We start from the raw sequence: 24423 nt of genomic DNA, 5'->3' as shown, positions 1-24423 counted from the left end.
AGTGCCAAAAACTCCACAATTTTTAACTTGGAAACAATGTAAGTAAATTGCTCATTACACTGGCATATTAGTAGGTCTTTTGTGCATTATATGATACAAGCATTATGGAAAATATGAACAAATTTGAAATGTATCACAAAAGAAATATGACATATTAATTTCAGTATATTTTAACATGCTTTTTCTTACAAACTTGGAAATACAAGGTTACCACCAAAAAAATTAATAAAAAAACAAATGTTAATTATCTTGCCAGTTTTCTTATTATGATAATACCTGCAAAATATAGTTTGATATATTTACCAGTATCACTAGTAAAAACAAAATTCAATTACTTTATCTGTGGTCTGACTGAAATTGCATATGACCTCACTTAAAAAAGAAATTATAAATTTCTAAGCCATTGCTTTTACTAATTTATTTCAGTAAGAAAACATTATGTGTAAATGATTACTTACAGTCTATTGTTTTTGTTAGTCAGTTAAATGTAGTCGTTTTGTCATTTCAACAGGTGGAAGAAACAAATCCTAATTTTATATCTTTACCATGTCTTTGCGATGCTGTATGCTGTTTCAAGAAATTAACAATATGAATAAGATATTTTTATGTGTCCATGTTCATGTGTGGGAGGAGGTGTGAACACTTCCTTGTCTCTGTGAGTGTGCTCACGCACATGCTCACATGCATGCCAAAAGTATCTGTTTTTTTTTTCTTCTACACATATTTTCTGAGGCAGGATCTCTCACTGAACCTCAATCCCTAATTTGCTAGAATGTCTGGCCACATGGCCCCAAGGCTCTTCCTTCCTCCACCTTTTCACACTGGAGTGACAAGTGTGCACTTGGATGCTCAGCTTTTTACACAAATGCTAGGCTCAGACTGAGCACAGGCGTGTTTGTGTGGTAAGCAACTGGACGACTGAGGCATTTCCTTAGCCCTGTGTAAATTATTAACTATAGACTTTACACACATCATTTCTAAGAAAGTCTAGGATATGCAAATTGAATTTATAATTATGTTATGTTCTAGAGTATAAAATAAGTTGAACTCAGTACTCACACATGGCTAGTATGTATCATACCAAATGGGGCACAGCTAGTGGAAAGAGAAACAATATATATAGGGAATGATTTATACAGCTAAGGAAATTGCAGGATTAACAAAATTGGGAGTAGAGTAAGAGAACTTAAGGAAGTAGGGGGAATATTATGGTAAGGACCCTAAATCCCACCTAAAAATTCATGTGACGAAGGCTGGATAGCCAGCTGAGGACTTTATGGGAAGTAGTGGAAACTTTAGGGCAGGCCTACATCAAGGAAATATTATAATTATGTTCTTGAAGGTTATATTGAAACCTCAAAGCCTCTGCTGTCTTTCTTTCCTGGCCCCACTATTAAATCCTCATGGATTTCCAAAAGCAACCAAAACCAGCCTGAAGTAACTTAGGGGATGAAAACATTGTCTTCAAAAACCACGGCCCCTTCCAAAATTATAGGCAGGAAAGTCTGTGACTGTTCTGATTTGTGTGATGTACCAACAAGCGAACCAAACAGTATGGGCAGAGATAGAGCAAACTAGGACTTGATCATCCTGTATTATATGCAATACACATCACTCTGGTCAGTAAAATGAAATATATCAATAGTAGACCAGTGATACACAGGAACTCTCGAAGTCCTTCATTTTTTCTAAAATATTCTGTGTTGGAATCAGTTATATACCTATATTCCCTAAGTGTAATTTTCTACAATATAAAGAATCTTATATGTTGTGTGTGTGGGTCCAGGAAATAACATTTAGTACTTAAATAGTACATATCGGGTTGAAACTGTGTTGGACTGTGATATTTATTCTAAGTAAGTGATCCAGTTCATGTCAGCTCTCTCTGCAAGCTCTAGCATCACCTTCAACTGTAGTTGTACAATAGCAAGCTTCCTTCGGTCTATAGTGCCCTGAAAAGGCCATATTTCATAGCAATGTACAGGGATGGGATAAATCACATATTTTAGATTCTTCAAGGGTGTTAAATTATTCATGATAGTCACAAGCATAGGCAGTGTGATGGGGTTAGAAGCAAAGCAGAGAACACGGAGATGAGTACAACGAATCAGAGCAGGGATAAGAACAGAGATTGCAGTATCATTTATAAGGCAATGATTTACCTCTAGATGCCGAAGAGTACCAGAGAGATTTACCAGAGGAGTTTGAAAAGGCTCAAAATCATCCCAATACATTGGGTTGTTGCTAAGATTCAACAGCTTTAAGCGGGAGACCTGAGGGCACTGGGCCAGAAATCTGAAGTCTCTGTACGAAAGATCACAGAATGTCAGATACAAGAAATTCAGTCCAGGTGGCAGGACTCTGTAGGGAGAAAACAACAAAAAAACTTGTGAAGAATGAAGACTGAATAAGGAAAACTACACCTTTATATCTAGAATAAACTATTATTCACAGGCATTATAATTGGGTATTAATGTGTTAATGTGTGCTTTAGTTCACTTAATAGTTTTGTGACTCTGATAATTTGTTTTAGACAGGATCTTTCTCTGTAGTCCTGGCTGTCCTGGAACTCACTGTAGAGAATATACAGGCCTTGAACTCAAAGAATCTGCCTGTCTTTGCCTCCTGAGTGCTGAGATAAAAATCCCGTGCTACCACATCTGGCTGAAAGTTTTGTGTTCAACACTGAGATACAATTTCTTTTAATCTTAAGAATGTGTACATTGTATTATAATAGATGATTTTAAGAAATATTAAGAGAAAAAACTAGAAGCACTTGATACGTACAACTTTATCCATTCTATATTTCAGTTCACCTTTTTAGTGGGGAGGGATCAGAAAGAGCAGGCAACTGAAAATTCCCTTTGGTCAGTCCCTAAATACCAACCTCTACTTTCATGGCCTATGCCTTGGAGATTACATATCAATAAAGTGATCTGACATTGTGAACTATGGGCATCTATGATAAGGTGCACCAATACTACAGTAAAAAGTCTTCCCCCATCTCAATCCCTGTTCCTCTTCATATGTAGAAGGCTAGTGTTTTTCACCTTTTATTTCTGCACTTGTCTGTACATTGCTGGCTGCTTAATTTTTATAATTCTTTCTCCAGTTTCAAATTCCCAGAAGCAACAAAAAGGAAAGCATAAAAGCTGTTCAGGAGATTAGGAATACCCAAGAATGTTTTCTTTCCTGTCTCAACAAGCTCTCCAGGAAACCCAGGGCCCTGGCCCAAACTCTTACCTGAGCACTCTGTCCAGATGACCCGTGAGACAGAATGAAGACAAGCTGACTTCCTTAACGTTGTTCATATGTTGTAAGTGACCTAGGAAATTTTTAAAGAGTTTCCCACCCAGAGATCTAAAAGTGACTTTAGACAGACTGAGGCTCTCTAGGTGGTCCATCTGAGACAGGACATTGGTGATATCGCTCAGCGAACCCTTATCAATTGACAACTGACCAACACAGTTGAGATCAAGAAAATTCAGGGTGTATTTGCTGTCACACAGTTTATTAACTTGCAAGTCTAGACAGCATATGTGCAAAGACCCTGAACTCTCCCTAATTTTACTTGTAAGAAAAACCAAAAATTCCTTTTCCACTAAGGAGCCATCTAGGGAAAGATCCACTAGTAACTCTACAGGCCTGGGGAACTGAACCATGGACTCTGGATTTACAAAACCATGCTGCCCTTCTATTTTCAGGATAGAGCTGTCAGAATAAGCACAAGAATGAAAACAGAGAGGTTCCTTGATGCTGACTTCATGGCATATTGTCCTACAGTTGTTGTCTTGCCTTAAATCTAGGATCCTCAGTTTAGGTCTCCTGTAGGGGTAAGAGGAGATAGAATAGTTGAGAAATAGCCAACGATAATGAAACTGAGTAGAATCAATGATGACATCTAGGAACTAATTCTTTTATGCATGGCTGACACTCCTTGTACTATCAAAAATCTTTCCCATGTAAATTCAGCCTCCCCCCAATCCTTTATACACCTTAAATCCCCCCCAGTCTTAAAGCTCCTGTCTTTGTCTTATGTAACACCTGTTATGTAAACCAATCAATAGAACCCTCTGTAACTGATTTCAAAATGAACATTGAATACAATCAGTAACAGATTTCATAATTAACATTGAATACAATCCATCTTTAATGTGTTACCAAGTTTGCAGACAACAGCCTCACCCATAAATCTTCAGCATTTACTTGTTACTCCTTCTGGGAGAGTAGCAGGCTGTGGTGTAACCGCCTCTGTCTTTCCATGTTTCTATTATACAGTCTTACCTAGAAGCAGAGTTCATTGAAGGACGCACTGGAAGATTCTCAATCATGGCTTTCTGGAGTTCATGTTGAGGATCCTGTACAGTTAATGACCCAATATGGAGACAGTAATAGGGCCACACTTTCACCATCTCACGCAATGTATTCTTATGCCCACCCTCGAAGGCAGCAATGAGCAGTGGAACAAAAAAGACTCTTGGCATATCCTCCAGAGCTTGGATTGCCGCAGACTCATTTCTCAGCAGACTCTGTATAGCGAGATCCAACAGTGTCTTTGGGTTCTTTGCATCCATCTTTGTGAACCTGAATCACAAGGCAAAATATTTAGAAGTTCTGGGAATACATAGCCTCTTCTTTACTTTGCTAGCGCTGGCTGCAGAAATTTAAAGAATAAATGAACCAGATAGCCAACACTAGATACATCTACTATAGACACAGATTAGAAATTGACTTGTGAGTGTATAAAGGTGTGTGCGTGCGTGCGTGCGTGCGTGTGTATTACTATTCCCCCTCCCTTGTATATAAAGTATGTATGTGATAAAACACCATTAGAAATTGGTAGTAGGCTGGGTGGTGATGGAATATGCCTTTAATCCCAGCACTTGGGAGACAGGGGAAGGTGGATGTCTGAGTTCATAGCCAGCCTGTTCTACAGAGGAAATTCCAGGATAGGCTCCAAAACTACACAAATAAACCATGTCTCCAAAAAAGAAATGGGTAATAAGTAAGCAGAAAACAATTTTGGTCATTTGGCTACCTGACTTAAGTATTTTTCCCTCAATAGTATATAAGCTATGATGAAGAAAAAGCTAAATCTACAAAAATGTGGTACAATAGAAAATATTAAAACACCAAATTAATTGTGATTAAAGAGAAAAAGAATGACATTCCAGCCCTTGATTTGTCTCACTCCTCTCACTGTATTTGTGGCAGACAAAGACACCAAAACTGCACAAGACGGACATGAAGGAAGATGGTTAAGAAAACTTAAAGTTGATTTTAAGCATATTCGGAAAATCTAGTCATGAAGTAAGCCTAAAGATGAAAAAGAAAAAATAAAATCAAAAGAATGTGGTAAAGTTTAGGGCTAAGACGTCAAAACTGTTCCCTTCAAAGCTGTATGTTGTCTCACATGTGGAAAGTAAGAGACAGTCAATCTGATAATGGAGTACTGACTTCTGGGTTGTGGGATCAGTGCCAGGGTTGGGGGGCAAAGCACTATTGGATACAATTCTTGTAAGCTGGAGGTTGGTCTCATCAAGATGTATTATGAGTATGTGTTATAAATAATGAATATCAAAGGTGTATCAAATAAGTGATATGGAGGTTAGTTTAAAACTGCAATCTTAAAAGACACAGACTGTGGGAAGAATACATTGATGTGGTTAGGAGAAACATTCAAGAAAATTTGTTAATGGTGGGAAAAGAAACAAAATGAGGGGGGTTAAGAATCTTGTAACACATAAAAGAGTCAGAAAGCTCCTAAGTTTTTCTTCTACTTCAGGAACAACAACAAACCCTCTAAAAGACCTTCACAACACTGATAAACAGAAAATAGCATGATTAAATTAGATAGCTTGAAAAACAATATGAATAAGCCAAATAAAGAAAAATTGCAAGCAGAAACGTTAAAACCATAAGAAAACAAAATTAATGTTGCTCATCACCTACCTAATACGGTTCTTTGCTACAGCATCTCACACACATTATGGCATTGTCCTTGGATAAATGACTTGATGACTAATATAAAATTATCACACTTAAGAACAAAGAAGTGGTACATATTCTTGAGGCTTCCAGGATTTCAATCTCAGGAACACATCCTTCATTCAGTCCTAAAAACTTGTCCCAGGTTCTTCAAATAATGGTCTTCTGTTGTAGCTCAAGGTGTAAGAGAGTTTAAGTACATCCTATCTGTCAAGAACTTTCTTTTGTGTGAAGAAAAACTCAAACAGTCTTGAAAGAAAGGGACTGGGCAGTCTCATGAAACAAAGCAGCTGATTTCACACATTGTTTCAAATGTTAGTGAAATGTATTCAAGAAGTTGCTATTTGTGCTCTATTACAAGGTCACCATGCTCTGTTCCTAGGAATATCTGTGAATATTCCAGTATTTTGGTTCAAAATTTATTTGTGGATGTGCCTGATATGATTGAATAAGGACTCCAGACTCCATTATAAGGGTTGTGGAGCAATGCTGTTTAAATTTGACTATTCCCTGACAAACTCAACATTAAAAAAGTTATTCCTAAGTTTTCCCTATGTATATATTTAATTCAATTTCAAAAATATCTACATTTTACTGAGTTTGACAGTCTGATGGTAAAGTTCATATGTGAAAGAGTACACAAGAATAGCTAAGAAGAGAGAAGGAAGACACTTGAGAAGAGATTCCTGACACCATACCAAGAAAACGAAAACTTTCTAGAGAATTTCTGTAATTACAGTGTCTTATCACTGCTATAAGAACAGACAAATAGCTGAAAGCTTAGAAATAGAAGCCAACATGGATGGACATCAGTGTTTAATGAAGGGCTGAAAAGATGGGGTGGCAGTTAAGAGCACTGACTGATCTCCCAGAGGACATGGATTCAATTCCCAGTCCTGGAAAGCATCCATAACTCCACTTCTAGGGGATCTGATGCCCTCTTTTGGCTACGAAGGGAACTGTACAAACGTGCTACACAGATATATAGACAGGCAAAAAACCCATACACATGAAACATAATTAAAATATATAAAAACCCCAAAGGTGACATGGAGAAGCCACTAAAGGAAAGACAGACACGCAATGTACAGAGTGAGACTTAATTAAAAAAATACCTTAAAGTAGATCCATGAAACATGCCACGTATAAAGTAACTAAAAATTGAGTTAAAGAATTAAGCAAAAAGTGGAATCACACAACTTCTTGAAGAACACACAACAGGGTTTCTTTACTCTTACTATAAGGAAGGGATTTCTAAATGTCACTCAAATTCTAGAGGTAAAGAAAGGAAGCAATAAGTGATCTGACCAAATGAAAATCAAAGAATTTAAAAATATCAAATGCAAGCATTTCAAAAGAGAACTTACAGACTAAAATGACGTAGTAGTAAAACATCCCAGACAAGTGGAAACTCTGCTTCCTATATAAAGAACTCACAAACTGAGGAACAGAGGACCAAAAATAAATGAAAATGAAGAAAAGATATGAACTAACAGTTCACACAAAACTGTCAAGAAGAGACCAAACAATGAAAGTCCAAATTTAATGACAATTAGATGTAGTATATTAAAATAACACTGAGTTATAGCTTAGTCTCTGGTAACATACAGGCAAAATTATAAAGTGATTTGTATTCTATTAGTAGTGAAATCATGAGGAATAAAACTTTAAATATCTTACAAAGATCTTCTATAAATACAGATGTGTGTGTATATGTACATATATATATATACACACACACATACATACCCAAGGATATTCAGTGAAGCATTATGTATAATTTCAAGATATAAACAATTGAAAACCTCACACAGAGGTAGATTAAAAATGGTATGAGGCCGGGCGGTGGTGGCGCACGCCTTTAATCCCAGCACTCGGGAGGCAGAGCCAGGCGGATCTCTGTGAGTTCGAGGCCAGCCTGGACTACCAAGTGAGTCCCAGGAAAGGCGCAAAGCTACACAGAGAAACCCTGTCTCGAAAAAACCAAAAAAAAAAAAAAAAAAAAAAAAAAAAATGGTATGGAATAGCCATACAAATGTGTTTGATGCAAGTGTGAAAAAGAACAATGAAAATCTCTTAAGAAATGTTAGGGAGGCTATTCAAGTAATGCTATTAGCTTGGAACACTCAGTCCGAAATGGGTTATCTCCTTCAACTTCCTTCCCTCAGGGGATAGGGAACTCTCCAAAAGAGGAGGCAGAAAGATTATGAGCCACTGGGGATGGAAGACTCCAAGGAAACAAAGCCTTCTAGATACAACAGGAATTATGCCCTTATGAACTCACAGAGACTGTGGCAATATGTGCAGGGTCTGCAGAAGTGGACACAAGCCCCCATCCCTAACTCAGAAGCTATTTCTAAATTTCTCAAAAAGGAAATAATAGTTTTCTCCAAGAGTCTCACTGGATATACAAACCAGATTTAAGATCAGATTCTATGCCTAACAGTAGATGGTTAACAAAAAATGAACTCAATGGTATTTTTGGAGTTTTGTTTTGTTTTTCAGTCAAATAATGCATCGTCTAGGTATTGTTTTAAACCTTACAGGTAGTTTGCTTATGTATTATGGTTTCAATGTTGTTGGATAATCTTTTTGTACACTGTGAAGATGTGTCTTTTCCAAGGCACCTTCTGTTTGGTTTAATAAAGAACTGAATGGCCAATTGCTAGGCAGGAGAGGATAGGTAGGACTTCCCAGCAGAGACCAGAACTCTCGGAAGAAGAGAGTCAGAATTTGCCAGTGAGACACAGAAGTCAGACAAACAGTGTGGAGGTTCAAGTGGCAGAATGCAGATTAATATAATCAGGTTAATTTAAGTTTTGAGAGCTAGTTGGGAACAAGCCTAAGCTAAGGCCAAGCTCTAATAATTAATAGGAACTCTCCATGTCATTATTTGGGGGCTGGTGGTCCACGGAAATTCTGACTACATTTCAGATTGTGTTTTTATAAGTTTTCACTGTGCGTGAATGTGTGTCTCTTGTGCTTTTTCTTTTCGGTGTTTGTCTGTTTGTATTGTCCTAGTCTGGTTTGATTTTATTGTATCTTAGTTTACATTATTTTGTTAATCTTATTTATTTTCTAATGAGAGAGAGAAAGAAAATGTACAGATTTGGGTGAAAGGGGAGGTGGAAGGAGCTGGGGGAAGTGAAACTATAATCAGAATATATTACATGAAAAAAATCTATTTTCAGTAAAGAAAGAGATGCTCTTAAATGAAAAACAGAAATGTGCACCCTATGCTCTCATGTAAGGAGGCAATCTGAGAAAACATGTTACCTTTCTTTTGTGCAAAATAAATATAAGTGATAGTAGAGCAAAAAGTGAATGATATGTTATTCCTTCAGTGAAGGATGAGAAAGAAATGGGAAATGAGAACAAAGTAGCAAGGAGTGGTACTTTTCCAAATACACAGATTTGTATTGGATTATCTGAATAATAGTAATATTTCACATACCCAAAATAGAAATACAGTTGGACTTCTACAGCAGCATCTGTTGTGGAATATTCTTTTAAGATGTGTTATATGCGTTTATGCTGTGGAATATTTGATAATGATTCAAGGATGTGCTGCTTTCTTTTATGTTGCATTTGTTTAATTCTGTAAAGCTGTGTTACTTTGCCTTCCTAAAACACCTTATTGGTCTAATAAAAATCTGAACAGCCAATAGCAAGGCAGGAGAAAGGATAGGCTGACCTGGCATGCAGATAGAATACATAGGAGGAGAGGAGAGGCAGGAGTGAGAAAAGGAGGAAAGAGGACAGCAGAGACCAGCCACCCAGGTACACAGCAAGCAGCAGAGTCAGAAGTAAAGACAGGTATATGGAATTGAGAAAGATAAAAGCCCAGATGTGAAAGGTAGATGGGATAAGTTAAGTAAAGCTGGCTAGAAATAAGCCAAGCTAAAGCTGGGCATTCATAAGTAAGAATAAGTCTCCATTTATTTTTGGGGGAGCTGGAAAGTGGGCACCTAAAGAGTAAAAGAGTAAAAGAAAACAAAAACCCAAAATCAAGCATCCCTGCATGTTGTCAAGATTTCATGTCTGGTGCCAGGTATCATAAATTAAGCCATTGCTGAAACACTATGGTGAACATACCTCCTGTACTAAAATGAGCAACGCGGAATATAGGTGCCATTAGAACAGGTATTTTGTCAGAAATGTATAATTCCAATACAGTCATAAGAAAACATGAAATTCTTTGGTAAAATAACCTTAGAAGCTGTGTACATACTTTGTGGTAAGCAGAAAGAGTCAGAGAACTAGGTGTAGTCACATATACCTGCAATCCCAGGACTCAGGAGGTGGAAGCAGATGGACTAGTAGTAGTTCAAGGTATTCTCAACTATACAGTCAGTTAAAAATGCACCTTGGACTACATGAGAGACAGGAAGGCTATCCATCCAAGAGTAGCAAGCTCCAAAATCTCCAGCACCAGTTTCATGGTGGAGGTATGAGGAATGAGGAAAAGCCACTTAAAATGTGGCTATCCAAATATAATGTGTCTCTGACAAAAAAAGATGGATATCCCTACAACAAAGATCAGCCCAAGATTCTCACTAACATTAATTCATTCTGAAAAATTTGGGGACCGTGACTGCCTTTGGCACTAGTCAACACAAAAGGAAAAAATACTTTTTTCCTCTTCGTTGTCTGAGGGCTATCCAGCCAGGTCCACTCTGGAGACAGGCTAACTCTTTGAGACAAAAATACTCTTGGAAATAAGAAAACAAGGAGCAACTGCAAAATGAGAAGCACTAGAGAGAGTCTGCCAGACCAGCTTTGTGGGAGACACCTGTCAAAGGCAGTGATGGGCTGGGTGAATGACAGACAAGGACACACTATATAAGGTAGGCAGTAGATCCTCTGGTAATGAAGGGCCCGATGCTCTGAGGTCCTATCACTTGTGTGTTCATGAGCAATCACCACCACCTGGTGATGTCTGAGGACATTGGTGATCCCGTGATTGAGGTTGGGGAGCAGTTCTACATCTGTAGTCACTTACCTTCTGTGTGGTTCAATGCTGGTGAAATGGAGAATCCTGAGTTGCAGGTCCACGAAGGACTTAGAGTGCAGCACCCTCCTCCCTCTCACAGATGGTCTACTGTTGGGTGAGAAATGAATGCACTAAGACCCAAATTCCAGCACAAATCTCAGTGCTCTATTTCCTTCTCCTGTCTGTCCTCTTCATTTACTTTATTCATTTATTATTATTTCTACTTTTACAATAGAACATTTTAATTAATTATTTGAAATTTTCACACATGCATGCAATGTATTCTATTAGTATTCAATCCCAGTCCTGCATTATGTCCTCCTAGATCCATTTCAACCTTTAAATTTCCCCCAACTATATGTGCTCTGTCTCATAGCCATTGAGTACAATTAGTCCCACTTTTACCCAAACTGAATTTTAATTTAATATATTACTCTATATTATTTCTGTGAGTATCTGATTCATAGTTGTTGGTGCACGGTAGATAACTTTAATACTTTCTGAGTGTACTTCTATATGTAGTTTAGCTATTACAGTGGTTTCTTTGCTTCTTTCTTTTTGGAACTTGAGACTAAGCCCTATGAGAAAGGTAAACTTGAAGACATACTCATCCAATGTGATATAGAGATCACAACACAAAAATGTAAGAAATATGAAAAAGCAAATCAGATGAAACTATCTCCTCAAATGCCATATCCAAAAAATTGAAGAAGTGTTTAAAATGCTGGACAAATAGTTTGAAACTATACTTGAAAAAGAGTTCAAGGACTTTCACACATATGAATAAAGTGATGAAATCATCTCAGAATATGTATATATAGGTCAGCAACATAGATGAGAAAGTCATAAGGAGTTTGAAAGAAAACAAATAGAAATTCTGAAAATTAAAAACTCAATTCCATCAATAAAATTCTGTAGGAAGTCTCACTAATAAGCTATATTAATCAAAATTTAAAAATAAGGTCTCAAGAAAAGTTGAAGGAAATATCATATTCATACATGAGTAAAGAAAAAAAATGATCAATCTTAAGCACAAATTTCTGGAGTATGTCCACAAGATAAAATACATCTACGGGCAGAAAAATGAGGGGAGATAAAACTTAAGACACAGAAAACAGTCATAGAAATTAAAGCAGACTATTTCCTGATTCTTCAGAAAAATAAATAAATTTTAAGCACAAGAGGCATTTAGACTCTAAACAGATATAACATCTCTAAGATGTATCAGAAGTAAAATGTACTGCTATAGAACATGGATAGTGTGCTAAGACTAAAGAATGAAGACATAACATTAAAAGCTGCAAAGAAACATCGATGTCACTTACAAGTGACAACCAATCAGAATAACATCAAACTTCTTGGCAGAGCCCTGAAAAGACCCAAAAATAGCAAATGATATGTTTTAAGCATTGCAGTAAATAAATGTCAAGTGAGATTATTATATCCAGCACTTACCCCTAAAGTCAGTGAATAAAGATTTTCCACAAACTACAGCAATCAGTTGCTACCAAGTCAGCATATCAGAAATATATTTAAAGGAATCCTACATAGAGAGGAGGAATAAATAGAGTGTTAACTGTGAGAACACAGAAAATAATTGATTTCATGATAGTAAAAGATGAAGAAGATTATAGAAAAAACCTACAATTCAGTAAACAATCATGTGCCTAGTACAATTCAGGGAGAGTAACAAGGCCAATTAATATTTGAAGAAACCATGAAAACAACCAAAAATTCCTTGTATGAAAAAATTCTCTTAATATTAATCTTAATTATAATGGTTCTAACTATTGAATCTAAAGATATAAACTAATTGACTGCACTGCAGTTAAGCCTTGATGTTTGGTACATGAGGGGCATGAATGTATCCAGCAAATATAAGTAAACTCTGAAAACAAAAGGGCTGAAGTCAATATACCAAGCTCTTGGAAACAGGCAAAAAACCAGGTCTATTTATATGCATAGATCTGATAAAGTAGATTTCAAGCAAAAAAATTATTCAGAATACATAGACAACCAATAAATATTTGGAATAACCCATCAATATGCTATCATTACTATAAATATGTGAGCAATGAATATTGGTATAGCCAATATCATAAACCAATACTGTAGCTACTCAGTAATGACAATACTCAACCCTTGTCAGTAGACAATTAGTCCAAACATAAAAACTGACAGTTAACACAGACATAATACACTATAGATCAAATAGACTTAAAACATTGTGTTGGTTAATTTTTGTTAAATTAACAGAAGCTAGATTCATATGGGAAGAAGGAACTTCAATCAGAAATTGCCTACATCATACAAGCAATTTTGTGGGGCATATTTTTAATTAATGTGGGAGGGCCCCACTCTCTGATGGAGATGCAACTCCTGGGCAGGTAGTCCTGGGTTGTATAAAAAGTCAGTTGAGCAAACAAGGGGAAGCAAGCCAGTAAGCACCATTTCTTCATGGTTTTTGCCTCCATGTTCCTGCCTTGAGTTCTTGCCCTGACTTCCCTGGATGATGGACTTACAAGCTGGAATGTGAAATAAAACCTTACCTCCCCAAGTTGCATATGGTAATGGTGTTTATCACAGCAACAAGAAAGCAAACTAGGGCAAGTATCTATAGAATATTACATTCAATAGCTATAGGATACAGATCTTCTCAGCAGCCTAAGGAATATTCTGTGATATAGATATCAATTTAGGTCACCAAGCAAGTAAAAAGTATTTAAAAACAAAAACAATACTTTCTATCTTATCAGAAAATTATAAATCACTATCAATGGTAAATAACTGAAATAAAACAATCCAAATAAAATTAAACATTACATCCTAATGATCAGTAGCTAATGAAGCAATCTGGGAGGGTGTTAAAAATTCCAAAAATCAGTTTAGGGGAGTCTAAGACACTCTCCGAAGGAATATAGGCCACTGCCATTGCTCTCAGTTGCCTACCAGGATCTGAAGGTATGACCCTACTGGGGAAGACACCACACACTTCAGGCACAGGACTTGGAGGAACTGAGCTGGATACAGCCTCCAAGTCTCATCCCTAAGGTCTAGTTCTTACGGTATTCAATGGTGCTATGCAAGCTGCCAATAGAGAAAAGCAGTCAACAGTCATACGTAGCTTTAAGCCCACTGTCTTAAGTTATTTTCCTACTGCTGTGAAGAGAAACCGTGACCAAGGAAAAACAGAAGAGAAAACATTTAATTAGAGGTTTGCTTAGAGTTTCAGAGGCTTAGTCCATGACCATCAAGGTGAGGAGTATGGTGACAGGCAGGCAGGCATAGTGCTGGAGCAGTATCTGAGAGCTTACTTCCTGATCTGCAGGCAGGAGGAAGAGAGACAGTGAGAATGGGCCTGGAAATGGCTTTGGAACCACAAAACCCACATCCCAGTGACACACTTTCTCCAACAAGGCCACAACTCCTAATCCTTCCTAAATCGTTCACCAACTAGGAATGAAACATTCAAACACTTGAGCCTATGAAGGCCATTCTCATTCAAACTACTACAGTCTACACCCTGGCCCCCATAGGCCTGTAGCCATATCATAATGCAAAACGCACTCAGTCCAACTTCAAATGTCCCCACAGTCTTTCAGTCTCAAGACTGTTTACAAGTCCAGAGCACAAAGTTTCTTCTGAGACTCAAGGTAATCTCTTAACTATGAACTCTGTAAAATCAAAAGATAAAGTCAAATTACATACTTCTAGCAGTTAGTGGCACAAAATAGACATTAGTACTCCAAAAGAGAGGAGGAAAGGGGTTATGCTGAGAAAATACTGGAACAAAACCAAGACTGGACAAAAACTAAAACCATTATCTTTCTCTGCCCACTCATATAATTTCCTGTCTTAACTTTCCTAGTGCTGGGATTAAAGGCATGTGACTCTCAAGTACTGGGATTAAAGGTGTGTGCCACCACTGCCTGGCTTCTATGTTTAATCTAGTGGCTTGTTCTGATCTCTGATCTTCAGGCAAATTTATTAGGGTACACAATATATCACCACACTTATTGGATGGATCTTCATATCAGTCACTCCTTCCAGTTATTGACTACATCATTGGCTTTCCTTATCCATGGAGCAAGATTCCACAACCCCCTTATACTTGTATCTTCTCTGAAAAAAAAAAAAAAAGAACCATTTGGCTTATGGTACCAAGTTCTTCTGCTTACTTGGACTAAAACCTGGCCTCGTCCATGACTTACATTAATATAAGCTTTGACTTGGCAATAGTTTCTGATAGAATGCCCTGGTAGCAGAAACCCAAATGTCCTGCTGAGACTGTCTTGATGTCATTGCTCAACTGCTATCAGTCAGCCAAATTCATATCTCAGGGAGAATTGTTTGTTGAGACAGTTCTCAAGATAGCCTCCTTCGGAACAGTCTTTTTGTATACTATGATTATGTACTGAACTCACTGGCTAATAAAGAGCTCCCTAGCCCATAGCTGGGCAGGAGGAGGTTAGGAGGGAAAACCAGACTAGGAGGATTTGTCAGTCAGATGCAGAACCAGTCGGGCACACAAAATGGGATAAAGGTAAAAGCCACATGGCAGAATGTAGATTAATAGAAATGGGTGAATTTAAGTAGTGAGAGATAGTAATAAGCCTGAGCTATTGAATGGGCATTTTTTAATTAATATAAGCCACAGTGTGTTTGAGAGTGGCTGTGGGATAGGAAAATTCTACCTACAGCCTGCTTTGCTTGAACAAGAAGTTTCAAAAGAAGGAGTTCATATATATCCTCTGCAGCTCTATCAACTTCCTTATATTCAGGCCCCCTGCCCACTCCTATAAGAGCCCTGACCAGCTCCTTCCCCTTCACACAAGTTCCATTCCCATGGGGAAGTCGCTGCCCCCTGCTGCTGTGCTAATAAACACAGTTTCATCTGCTGAGAGCAGACTTGGGTCTCTTTCATGCCTTTTGTTCCTTTACTGTCCTAACATTTTCGTGTGGAAACCCAGGAGGGCTTCTAGGATCCCTGCCCTCTGGTGGCTCCAACCCTTCTAGGACCTTCTTGACTTTCTTACCGACCTTGACCACTCTTCGACTCAGGGAACACAGATACCCTCTGAAATCATTATATAGGTTGAACAGACACTAGTTGCAATCTGAGACCCATTGTTCTTTGTGGCTTCTGTCTCTGTGAGCAGTACACCTTTAATCCCAGGCTGACACAGGTGTATCTCAAGTTCCAGTACAGCCAGGGTTACAGATAAGCCCTTTCTCAAAAAAAGGAGAATGGCTCAATAAACTCCAGTTTTAATGCTGGCTCCCAGTTAGCTGAACTGTTAGAAGGTGGCCTTGTTGGAGGAAGCCTATTAATGGAGTTTTGATGTGTCAAAAAGCCATGCCAGACCCAACCTCTCTCTGCCTGCAACTTTCAAATAAGGTGAGAGCTGTAAACTCACATTCCAGCACCATGCCTGCCACACTCCCCATCATGATGGCCATGGACTCACACTTTGAAACTATAAACAAGCCCCCAATTAAGTGTCTTGGTCATATCTATTCATAGCAGTAAAACAGTAACTAAGAGGAACAACAATACAAATAATCAGTGAAAAAATGTTTTTTCCCAAAGATAAGAGTGACAAAAACCTTAGTTGAACCAAATAAGAGGATGAATATATAAATTAGTAAAAACAGAGTTAAAAGGGGGACATTACAAAGAAACACCACTGAAATTCTGAAAAAGTTAACGAACATTTCAAAACTTATATTCATAGAATATCTAGAAGAAATGGATAATTCCTTAGATACAGAAGACATAAACAACTTTATAGATATATAAAAGTAAGATTAAAGCACCTCCCAACAAAGAAAATTCTAGAAACACATAGATGAAATAAACATATTATCAGACCTCAAAAATGCTCCCCAACTACTTGATAAAACATAAAGAAAAAAAACCATAAAGGAAATGCCAGACTTCTCCTATGTGCATAATATACCTTGTTCAGTAACGTAGTTCAGACAAAAGTTTTTGAAAATGAAGTTTCTGTGATGAACATTATTAATAGATTATTCCAATAAAGTCTTTATAAAGTGAATTTAATAATATATTTTAACATCATGAACAGTAGGGTTTATTTTAGGTATGAAAGAATTTTTCACATGTATATAGGTTTGGAGTCAGAGAACATGTGATGATCTTACAAGTGCAAAACAGGCCTTTATCAGAAAAGCCCTGAAGAATCTAAGACTAGAGGGAACATATCTTACCATAAAATATCTCTACATAATAAATCTATACTCAAAATCATACTAAACTTGGAAAACTTGAAAGCATTTTTTCTCAAGTCAGGAACAAGAAAACATGGACCACCTTCTCCAATCTTATTCAACATACTGAATGAAGTCTTAGCCCATTGTAGTAGGGCAAGAGAAAATGGTAAGTGATACACAAACAGCAAAGGAAGGTGTCTAATTATTCTTCAGAACATTTGTTATAATCTTATAATTAAAAGACTTCAAACACTCCAATAGAAAATACTTAGATTTGATAAAAGCAGCAAAAAAAAATCAGTATAACAAAATAAGTGCAAACATTGGTGGCTTTTCCATATGCCAATAACCATGACAATGACAAGTAAATCAGAGAAACAAATCCATGCACAATAGCTCAAAAATTAAATACCAAGGAATAGACCTAAATGAGGAAGTGAAAGACTGGAACAATCTGATTTAATAACAGTGAAGAAAGAAATTGAAGAAGACAGTAGAAGAGGAAAAGACCTCCTACATACAGGAACCAGCAAGTAAATATTAGCTGCTTTCAAATTATATCACAGAGCAATAGAAACAAAAACAGCATGTTATTGCAACAAAAAGGGATGTGTAAGTCACTGGAATGAAATAGACAACCCTGAAATAAGACCGTATATCTACAAATCACCTGATATTTGGAGGGGAAAAAGTGCCAAAAACATCCACTTGCGAAAAGAAAACTTTTTAACAACATTTTTTAAAGGTAGTTTTGCTAGTTTAGTAAAACTGGACATCTAAATATAGAAAGATTAAACTGCATCCCTGTCTCTCTTTGCAAAAATCAATTCAAAATGGATCAATGTTCCTAATGTAAGATGAGACATACTGAAACTTCTAAAAGAAGATATGAGAAACATACTTTAAGATACAGGCACAGAAAATCCTTTTTAAAACACATTCAGGAAACAATAGCAAATACTGACAAATTAAATTGCATGAAATTAAAAAGCTTCTGCAGAGCAGTAGAAACAACAATAGAGTGACATTTGACAGAATGGTAATATTTTCTAACTATATGTTCTGCAGAGAATTAATATTTAGAATCTTTAAAGAACTTAAAACATAAATACCAAATAGAGAAGCCAACACACAGGTAAATGACTACTGAACTGGACAGTTCTCAAAAGACGAAAATACAAATGGCTAATAAATATAAATGTTTAATTTCCTTATCCATAAGAAAAAACACAATCAAAAGTACTTTGATATGCTAAATGACAAATGCTGGTGAGGATGTGAGGGTAGGAACTCTTATAAAACACTGGTGAAAATATGAAAATCTTTATGGAAGATTCTGAAAAAATGAAAACTAGAACTCTCTTACTTTTCACACTTATCACCCAAAGCAATCTAAATGGACACACCATAGAGATACCTGCACTTTCAGGTTTCTTATGTTACTTTTCACAATAACCTTGGAATGGAATCAACCTAGAATTCCATCAACAGATGAATGTACCCAAGAAATTAGGTGTACATATGAAAGTAAGTTCTAAACAAGTGATAAAGTGAAACAATATGATGCCATCTGTAGATAAATAAATGGCACTGAAAATCATCAGTTTATTCAAAATCATACAGTATAAGGAAGACATATCACATACTTGCTCTCACAGGAAGAACCTAGATTTAAATATGTAAATATATATTCATATATACACAAAGATTTGCAATGATAGTAGAAAAGGGTCTGTTTGAGTGAAGGAAGGAGAACTATCTTAAGAGACTCAAGGGACAAGAGAGGGCACTGTGAGGGACAGGAGCAAAGGACCATGAAATACATCCTGAAAATGTCATAATTCACATTTTGTATGATAACCTGTTTTTAAGGGATGTGCTGTGGAATAATCCTTCTTTACACTGTGAATATGGACTACTTTCATTGGTTAATAAAGAAGCTGACTGGCCAATAACTGAACAGGATGGGGTTAGTTGAGAGAGCCAAACTGAGAAAGCTGGGAGGAAGAAGGGTGGAATACATCCATATAAAGCCTGAGAAAGCTTTTAAAAAGGTTGCAAATGAAGGGACCTAGAGATAAATACAGCTTCCCAGTCTCACAGTCTCATGCCAGCAGAAGTGCAGAGACACATCTCCCTACAGTTGCCTGCCAGATTGAGCAGCCAACTGCAGGGAACTAAGCGGGGTGGCGGGTTCCTGCAGTCTCTCACACAGGCCACAGTACAGAGAGGCTTCTGCTAGCCATGACCTGTGGGCTTAAGCTACCAGTACAAGCTCTGCCAGTATGCAGTCTGATCATGCAGACAGAAAAGGTTACGGATATGCAGTAAAGACAGATGCAAATAGAAAAAATCCCAAACCTCTATACAGGTTGCAGTGTGTTTAAAAATATACATAGCTTTGGGAAAGAAAAGAAAAACGGTACAGAAAAAAAATGTAGCAATAAAAAAATATAAGCCACATAAAGATGGAAATACAGAGAATCTGGATCCTGTATTCTATTGTGTTATCTTTGAACTTTTTGGCTGCTTGAGAGACACTGGATCATAAAAAATGCTAGATTCAACCAAGCTACATATTTTAAAAATATCTTGACTTCAAAATTTAAGTCAAAAGATATGTTAACTTTGGGGGAAAGGTTATGCTTATATTTCCATAGGAAATGAGTGGCTATGGACTCATTCTGGGTTAAGGAAAATCAGATTTAATTGAGGAAGATCCTCTGAAAAATCTAACCACAAATGTAAAAGAATAAACCTAGAAAAACTACAAGACGTGATGTACATTTTACTTGCTGAAAAATAAAAGAAAAAAATCATCTGGCAGACTTATGTAAAATGCACACTCTGTACTTGTATTAATGTAGATATATATATGTTACCTTTAAGAAATTATTTTCAGAGCAAGGGGACAAAACACCAACTAAACAGATGACCCAGCTGATTCAGCATTTCAAAATGCCTCTGTTACAGTCTCCTCAGAAGTCTGCATCCAGAACAGCTTCAAGGATGCTAGCTGAGATGATACAGCCTCACAGAATGGTCCATAAGGACTTGATCATAATCCTAAATTTTCTCAGGGTCCCATAAAGATAATGGCACCCACAAACAGCAGAAAGCAGTCCAGAGAACTAGGCCCACATTCCCAAAAGGTGGGTTATGGATATTTATTATTATTTAAGGGAGGTTGGTTCAAATTGTTATTGGTAATGGTCAGGAAAAAAGATGAACAAAAAAGATTAGATTCAGGGATTTCATTCTAAAAAAAGGGTGGAGAGTATAGACATGATAGGATAAAAGGATAGATTATTGAATCTATTTTAATCCAAAAAGCAAATATTAATCTTACATATTTTACATTGGTATGGATTATGGTTTACTGATACAAATTTAAAGTTAATTTTGTTATACTGTATGTATATTTCTACTCTTATTTAAAATATTGTGTTTATGCAGCACATTTAAAGATGTAATATATAATTAAGAAATATAGATTAATAGTCATCTGTGATAGTCAAACTTATAGTCTTGTTAGGTATGTTTTCAAAGCCATACACAGACATACTTAGATAGACAGATGGTCTTCAAACACTTCAAAGACCTACAGAATATGGCATTTAATATGTTTAATAACCTAAGGCTTTTAATGACAGTGAGACATGTCTGCTCCTGGCAGCACCAATTTACTTCAAAGGAAGATGATGGGCATCAAAGAACCTTTGCTTTCCTATGGCAAAAACTAGCCATTTGGGCAAAGAAACTCACCTTGCCTCAATTGCTAACAGTTACTGTCCATACTGGACCAACAGGATGCCAAAGAAAGTGACTGTCAGACTTTGCCAAGACAAGGTAGGACAGTCCTTCAAAATTCCCTGCTTCACAGGAAAGTCTGTCAGATATGCTAGGCCTGTAGGTCAGAGTTAGATGCCCCAACATTATAGAGGAACTATGGGTGACTGTCCAGGCAGCCTAATGATGTCCCTGTCATTAGGTAACATTTCATTCTTCTGGGATCTCTGATGGAGTAGTAGACTATATGGTTAAACTTACAGTTTTCCTTAGTTATAATAGAAAGCAAATTAGGTATAAAGCTCACCAAGATAAGGTAGATAAGAGATTATTATCTACTTTTGTCAAATACAAATAAATGGACTAGATAAGCAAAATTCTTAATAACTGTTTTTGTTGAATATAATTTTACTATGTTAAAGTTAAAAACCTTCCTTTATAATCAGACAAAAAGGGGGGAAATGCTTGTGATTAATCCTTCTGTACACTGTGAAAATATATTACTCTCATTGGTTAATAAAGATGGCCAATAGCTGAACAGGATAAGGTTAGGCGACAGAGCCAAACTGATAATGCTGTGAGGAAGAAGGATGGAGTCTAGAGTTGGCATCCAGACACAGAGGGAGCAGGAGGTGAATTTGCCATGCTAATAAAGGTACCATCATGTTGCAGAACATAAATAAGGGATGTGGGTTAACTTAAAATGTAACAGCTAGTTAGTAATAAGCCTGAGCTCTTAGCAGAGCATTTAATTAATATTAAGCCTCTGAGTGATTATTTGAGAATGGCTGCAGGACAGGAAAACTCTGACTACAGACGAACCCACAAAACTTGAATAAAAACAATTCCTGACCAGTACTCTTCAAACGTTTCAGGCTTATACCCCTGGATAGGACTATGGAGAAATATAACAACCACATTCAATGAGGCATCCTGAATAGGATCCTAGAATACAAATGGAATACTTCTGAAATAACATATATGTGGCAATAATTGGACTCAGTGGGTTATCAAACACATAAAGACACAAAGATGAAGCTGGGAGGAGAACATGTTGGGGAGGGGATGTGGGAGGAGTTGGAAAGAGGAAATGGGGGTGGATATGATATTTCATTGTATACACGTAGGAAATTCTCAATAAAGAAAATTTATAATAAAAAGTAAAAGATAACACTAAAAAATGGAAATAAAATCTGTAATAACTCATTCAATGCTAATCTCTTAGTTTTGACATTTAATGGCTTTATAAGAAATCTCTCAATAGAGACATCAGGGACAACTCATTTTAGAATTGTAAAATTATTTTCTAAATGTTTTAAAGATAAAAGTCAGGCATGGAGGCAAACACTTCTAACTCTCACATTCAGAATGTAAAGACAGGAAAACCATAAAGTTTCTGGCAAGACTCAGCAGGTAACTGAAAAAAAGTTCTAAATGCCTTGGAGATGAAATCACACTCGTCTTCAGTATGTATTTGTATTTCAAATGAAAATCCATTTAAAAATACATATTAAATAAACTGAAAGGGAAATCAGTATCTTCACAGCTCTTTTTCCTACCATTTTAAAAGCCTGACATATGAAAACTAATACGACTAAGATGCAAAGTAAGGAAAAAGTTTGTTTTGTTTTATTTAGACAAGGTTCACCACGTACCTAGACTGATGCAAAGGGAGAAAAAAGTAATGTAATTGTTTAAAACAAGGATAAACCTGGTACTCAGGTCGATGCAAATAATGATTTTTTTTTTTGTTATGTTTGGCTGCTTGGGTTTTTTTAAGGATTTTTTTCTTGTTGTTGTTTTTGTTTGTTTTTTTTTCTTTTTGTTTTTCTGAGACAAGACTCCACCATGTATCCAGGCTGAGGAAGAACTTGAAATCTGCTTGCTTCAGCCTCTGATATGCTACCACACCCAGCTCAGAAATACAAATAATTAAATAAGAGGTTAAAGGTTGTGCAAAGGATTTTAAATACAGAATATGAGGCAATTGGTCACACAATTCAAGCCACTCACACCTCAGGAACTAATGCAATGAGCGTGCAAGGCAGATTCCTCCAGCAAAAGTAGTGGAACCCAAGTCTCGAGAGAACAATGCCACAGTGTTAAGAAATCCAGTGAAATTGGTGGTTAATCCCATAACAGGTTCAATTTTAAAAAAGAAACTTCTGCCATTTATTTACCTGAGTGGGAGAGTGGGATGAATCTTCCAACTTTTTCACCACCTCAGGCACGGCAGCTGCTCACCTCCAGACGAGAGCGCGAGGTCTTCCAAAAGCCGTGTGAGGTCCCCAACAGCTCCTTTCCAAATTTAGTGCCGTAACTGGGGGACTCCGATTGGCTTAGCTGGGTCAGCTGGACTCCGATTGGCTTAGCTTGGGTCAGCTGGACTCTGATTGGCTTAGCTGTGTCAGCTGGACTCCGATTGGCTTAGCTGGGTCAGCTGGACTCCGATTGGCTTAGCTGGGTCAGCTGGACTCCGATTGGCTTAGCTGTGTCAGCTGGACTCCGATTGGCTTAGCTGGGTCAGCTGGACTCCGATTGGCTTAGCTGGGATCAGCTGGACTCCGATTGGCTTAGCTGGGTCAGCTGGACTCCGATTGGCTTAGCTGGGTCAGCTGGACTCCGATTGGCTTAGCTGGGTCAGCTGGACTCCGATTGGCTTAGCTGGGATCAGCTGGACTCCGATTGGCTTAGCTGGGTCAGCTGGACTCCGATTGGCTTAGCTGGGTCAGCTGGACTCCGATTGGCTTAGCTGAGGTCAGCTGGACTCCGATTGGCTTAGCTGGGTTACCTGGACTCCGATTGGCTTAGCTGGGGTCAGCTGGACTCCGATTGGCTTAGCTGAGGTCAGCTGGACTCCGATTGGCTTAGCTGGGTCAGCTGGACTCCGATTGGCTTAGCTGGGTCAGCTGGACTCTGATTGGCTTAGCTGGGTCAGCTGGACTCTGATTGGCTTAGCTGGGGTCAGCTGGACTCCGATTGGCTTAGCTGGGGTCAGCTGGATTCCGATTGGCTTAGCTGGGGTCAGCTGGACTCCGATTGGCTTAGCTGGGTCAGCTGGATTCCGATTGGCTTAGCTGGGTCAGCTGGACTCCGATTGGCTTAGCTGAGGTCAGCTGACTTCCCTCCCAACTCCCTCTGCGCTCTTCCGTTCACGAGGCTCTGGGCCTCAAGTCATAGGTGTCTTTGCACTTGCCTGCGTCTTTTTTGGTTAAAAGTTATCTGCGGACTATATGAGTGTGACTTCAGCACTGCCTGACTGGAGGATTCTCCCAAGCCAGGTCTCAAGCTCAGGGACCAAAAGTCAGAGAGAGTGGACAAAAGAACAGAAGCTTTTCACTTAAAAATCAGGCCCTTGCTGGAGACATGGTTCAGTGGTCCACAGCCCTGGTTGTTCGTCCAAAGGCCCCAGGTCGGAA

At 37.7% G+C, this 24423-nt stretch overlaps 1 protein-coding gene across 2 annotated transcripts; it reads right to left on the bottom strand.

Annotated features, from left to right (window-relative positions):
* Window positions 1-1335: 1335 nt before the first annotated feature.
* Window positions 1336-23307, bottom strand: LOC131898787 (melanoma antigen preferentially expressed in tumors-like). Of its 2 annotated transcripts, XM_059249981.1 has the most exons (5): window positions 23185-23307; window positions 10991-11089; window positions 4285-4584; window positions 3244-3825; window positions 1336-2361 (listed from the first exon to the last, which is right to left on the bottom strand). In XM_059249981.1, the coding sequence occupies exons 3-5, from the start codon at window positions 4572-4574 to the stop codon at window positions 1848-1850; spliced, it is 1386 nt and encodes a 461-aa protein (XP_059105964.1). In that variant the 5' UTR covers window positions 4575-4584; window positions 10991-11089; window positions 23185-23307; the 3' UTR covers window positions 1336-1847. The 2 variants fall into 2 exon arrangements, 1 of the variants encoding a protein (XP_059105964.1); XR_009376027.1 differs by lacking the exons at window positions 1336-2361; window positions 3244-3825; window positions 4285-4584; window positions 10991-11089 and adding an exon at window positions 14206-14303.
* Between the last annotated feature and the right edge of the window lie 1116 nt (window positions 23308-24423).

Source organism: Peromyscus eremicus, chromosome X (genome assembly GCF_949786415.1).
Source record: "Peromyscus eremicus chromosome X, PerEre_H2_v1, whole genome shotgun sequence".
Classification (NCBI taxonomy): domain Eukaryota; kingdom Metazoa; phylum Chordata; class Mammalia; order Rodentia; family Cricetidae; genus Peromyscus; species Peromyscus eremicus.
Note: the sequence above shows the minus strand (reverse complement) of the source record. Positions and strands in the feature narration are given on the sequence as shown.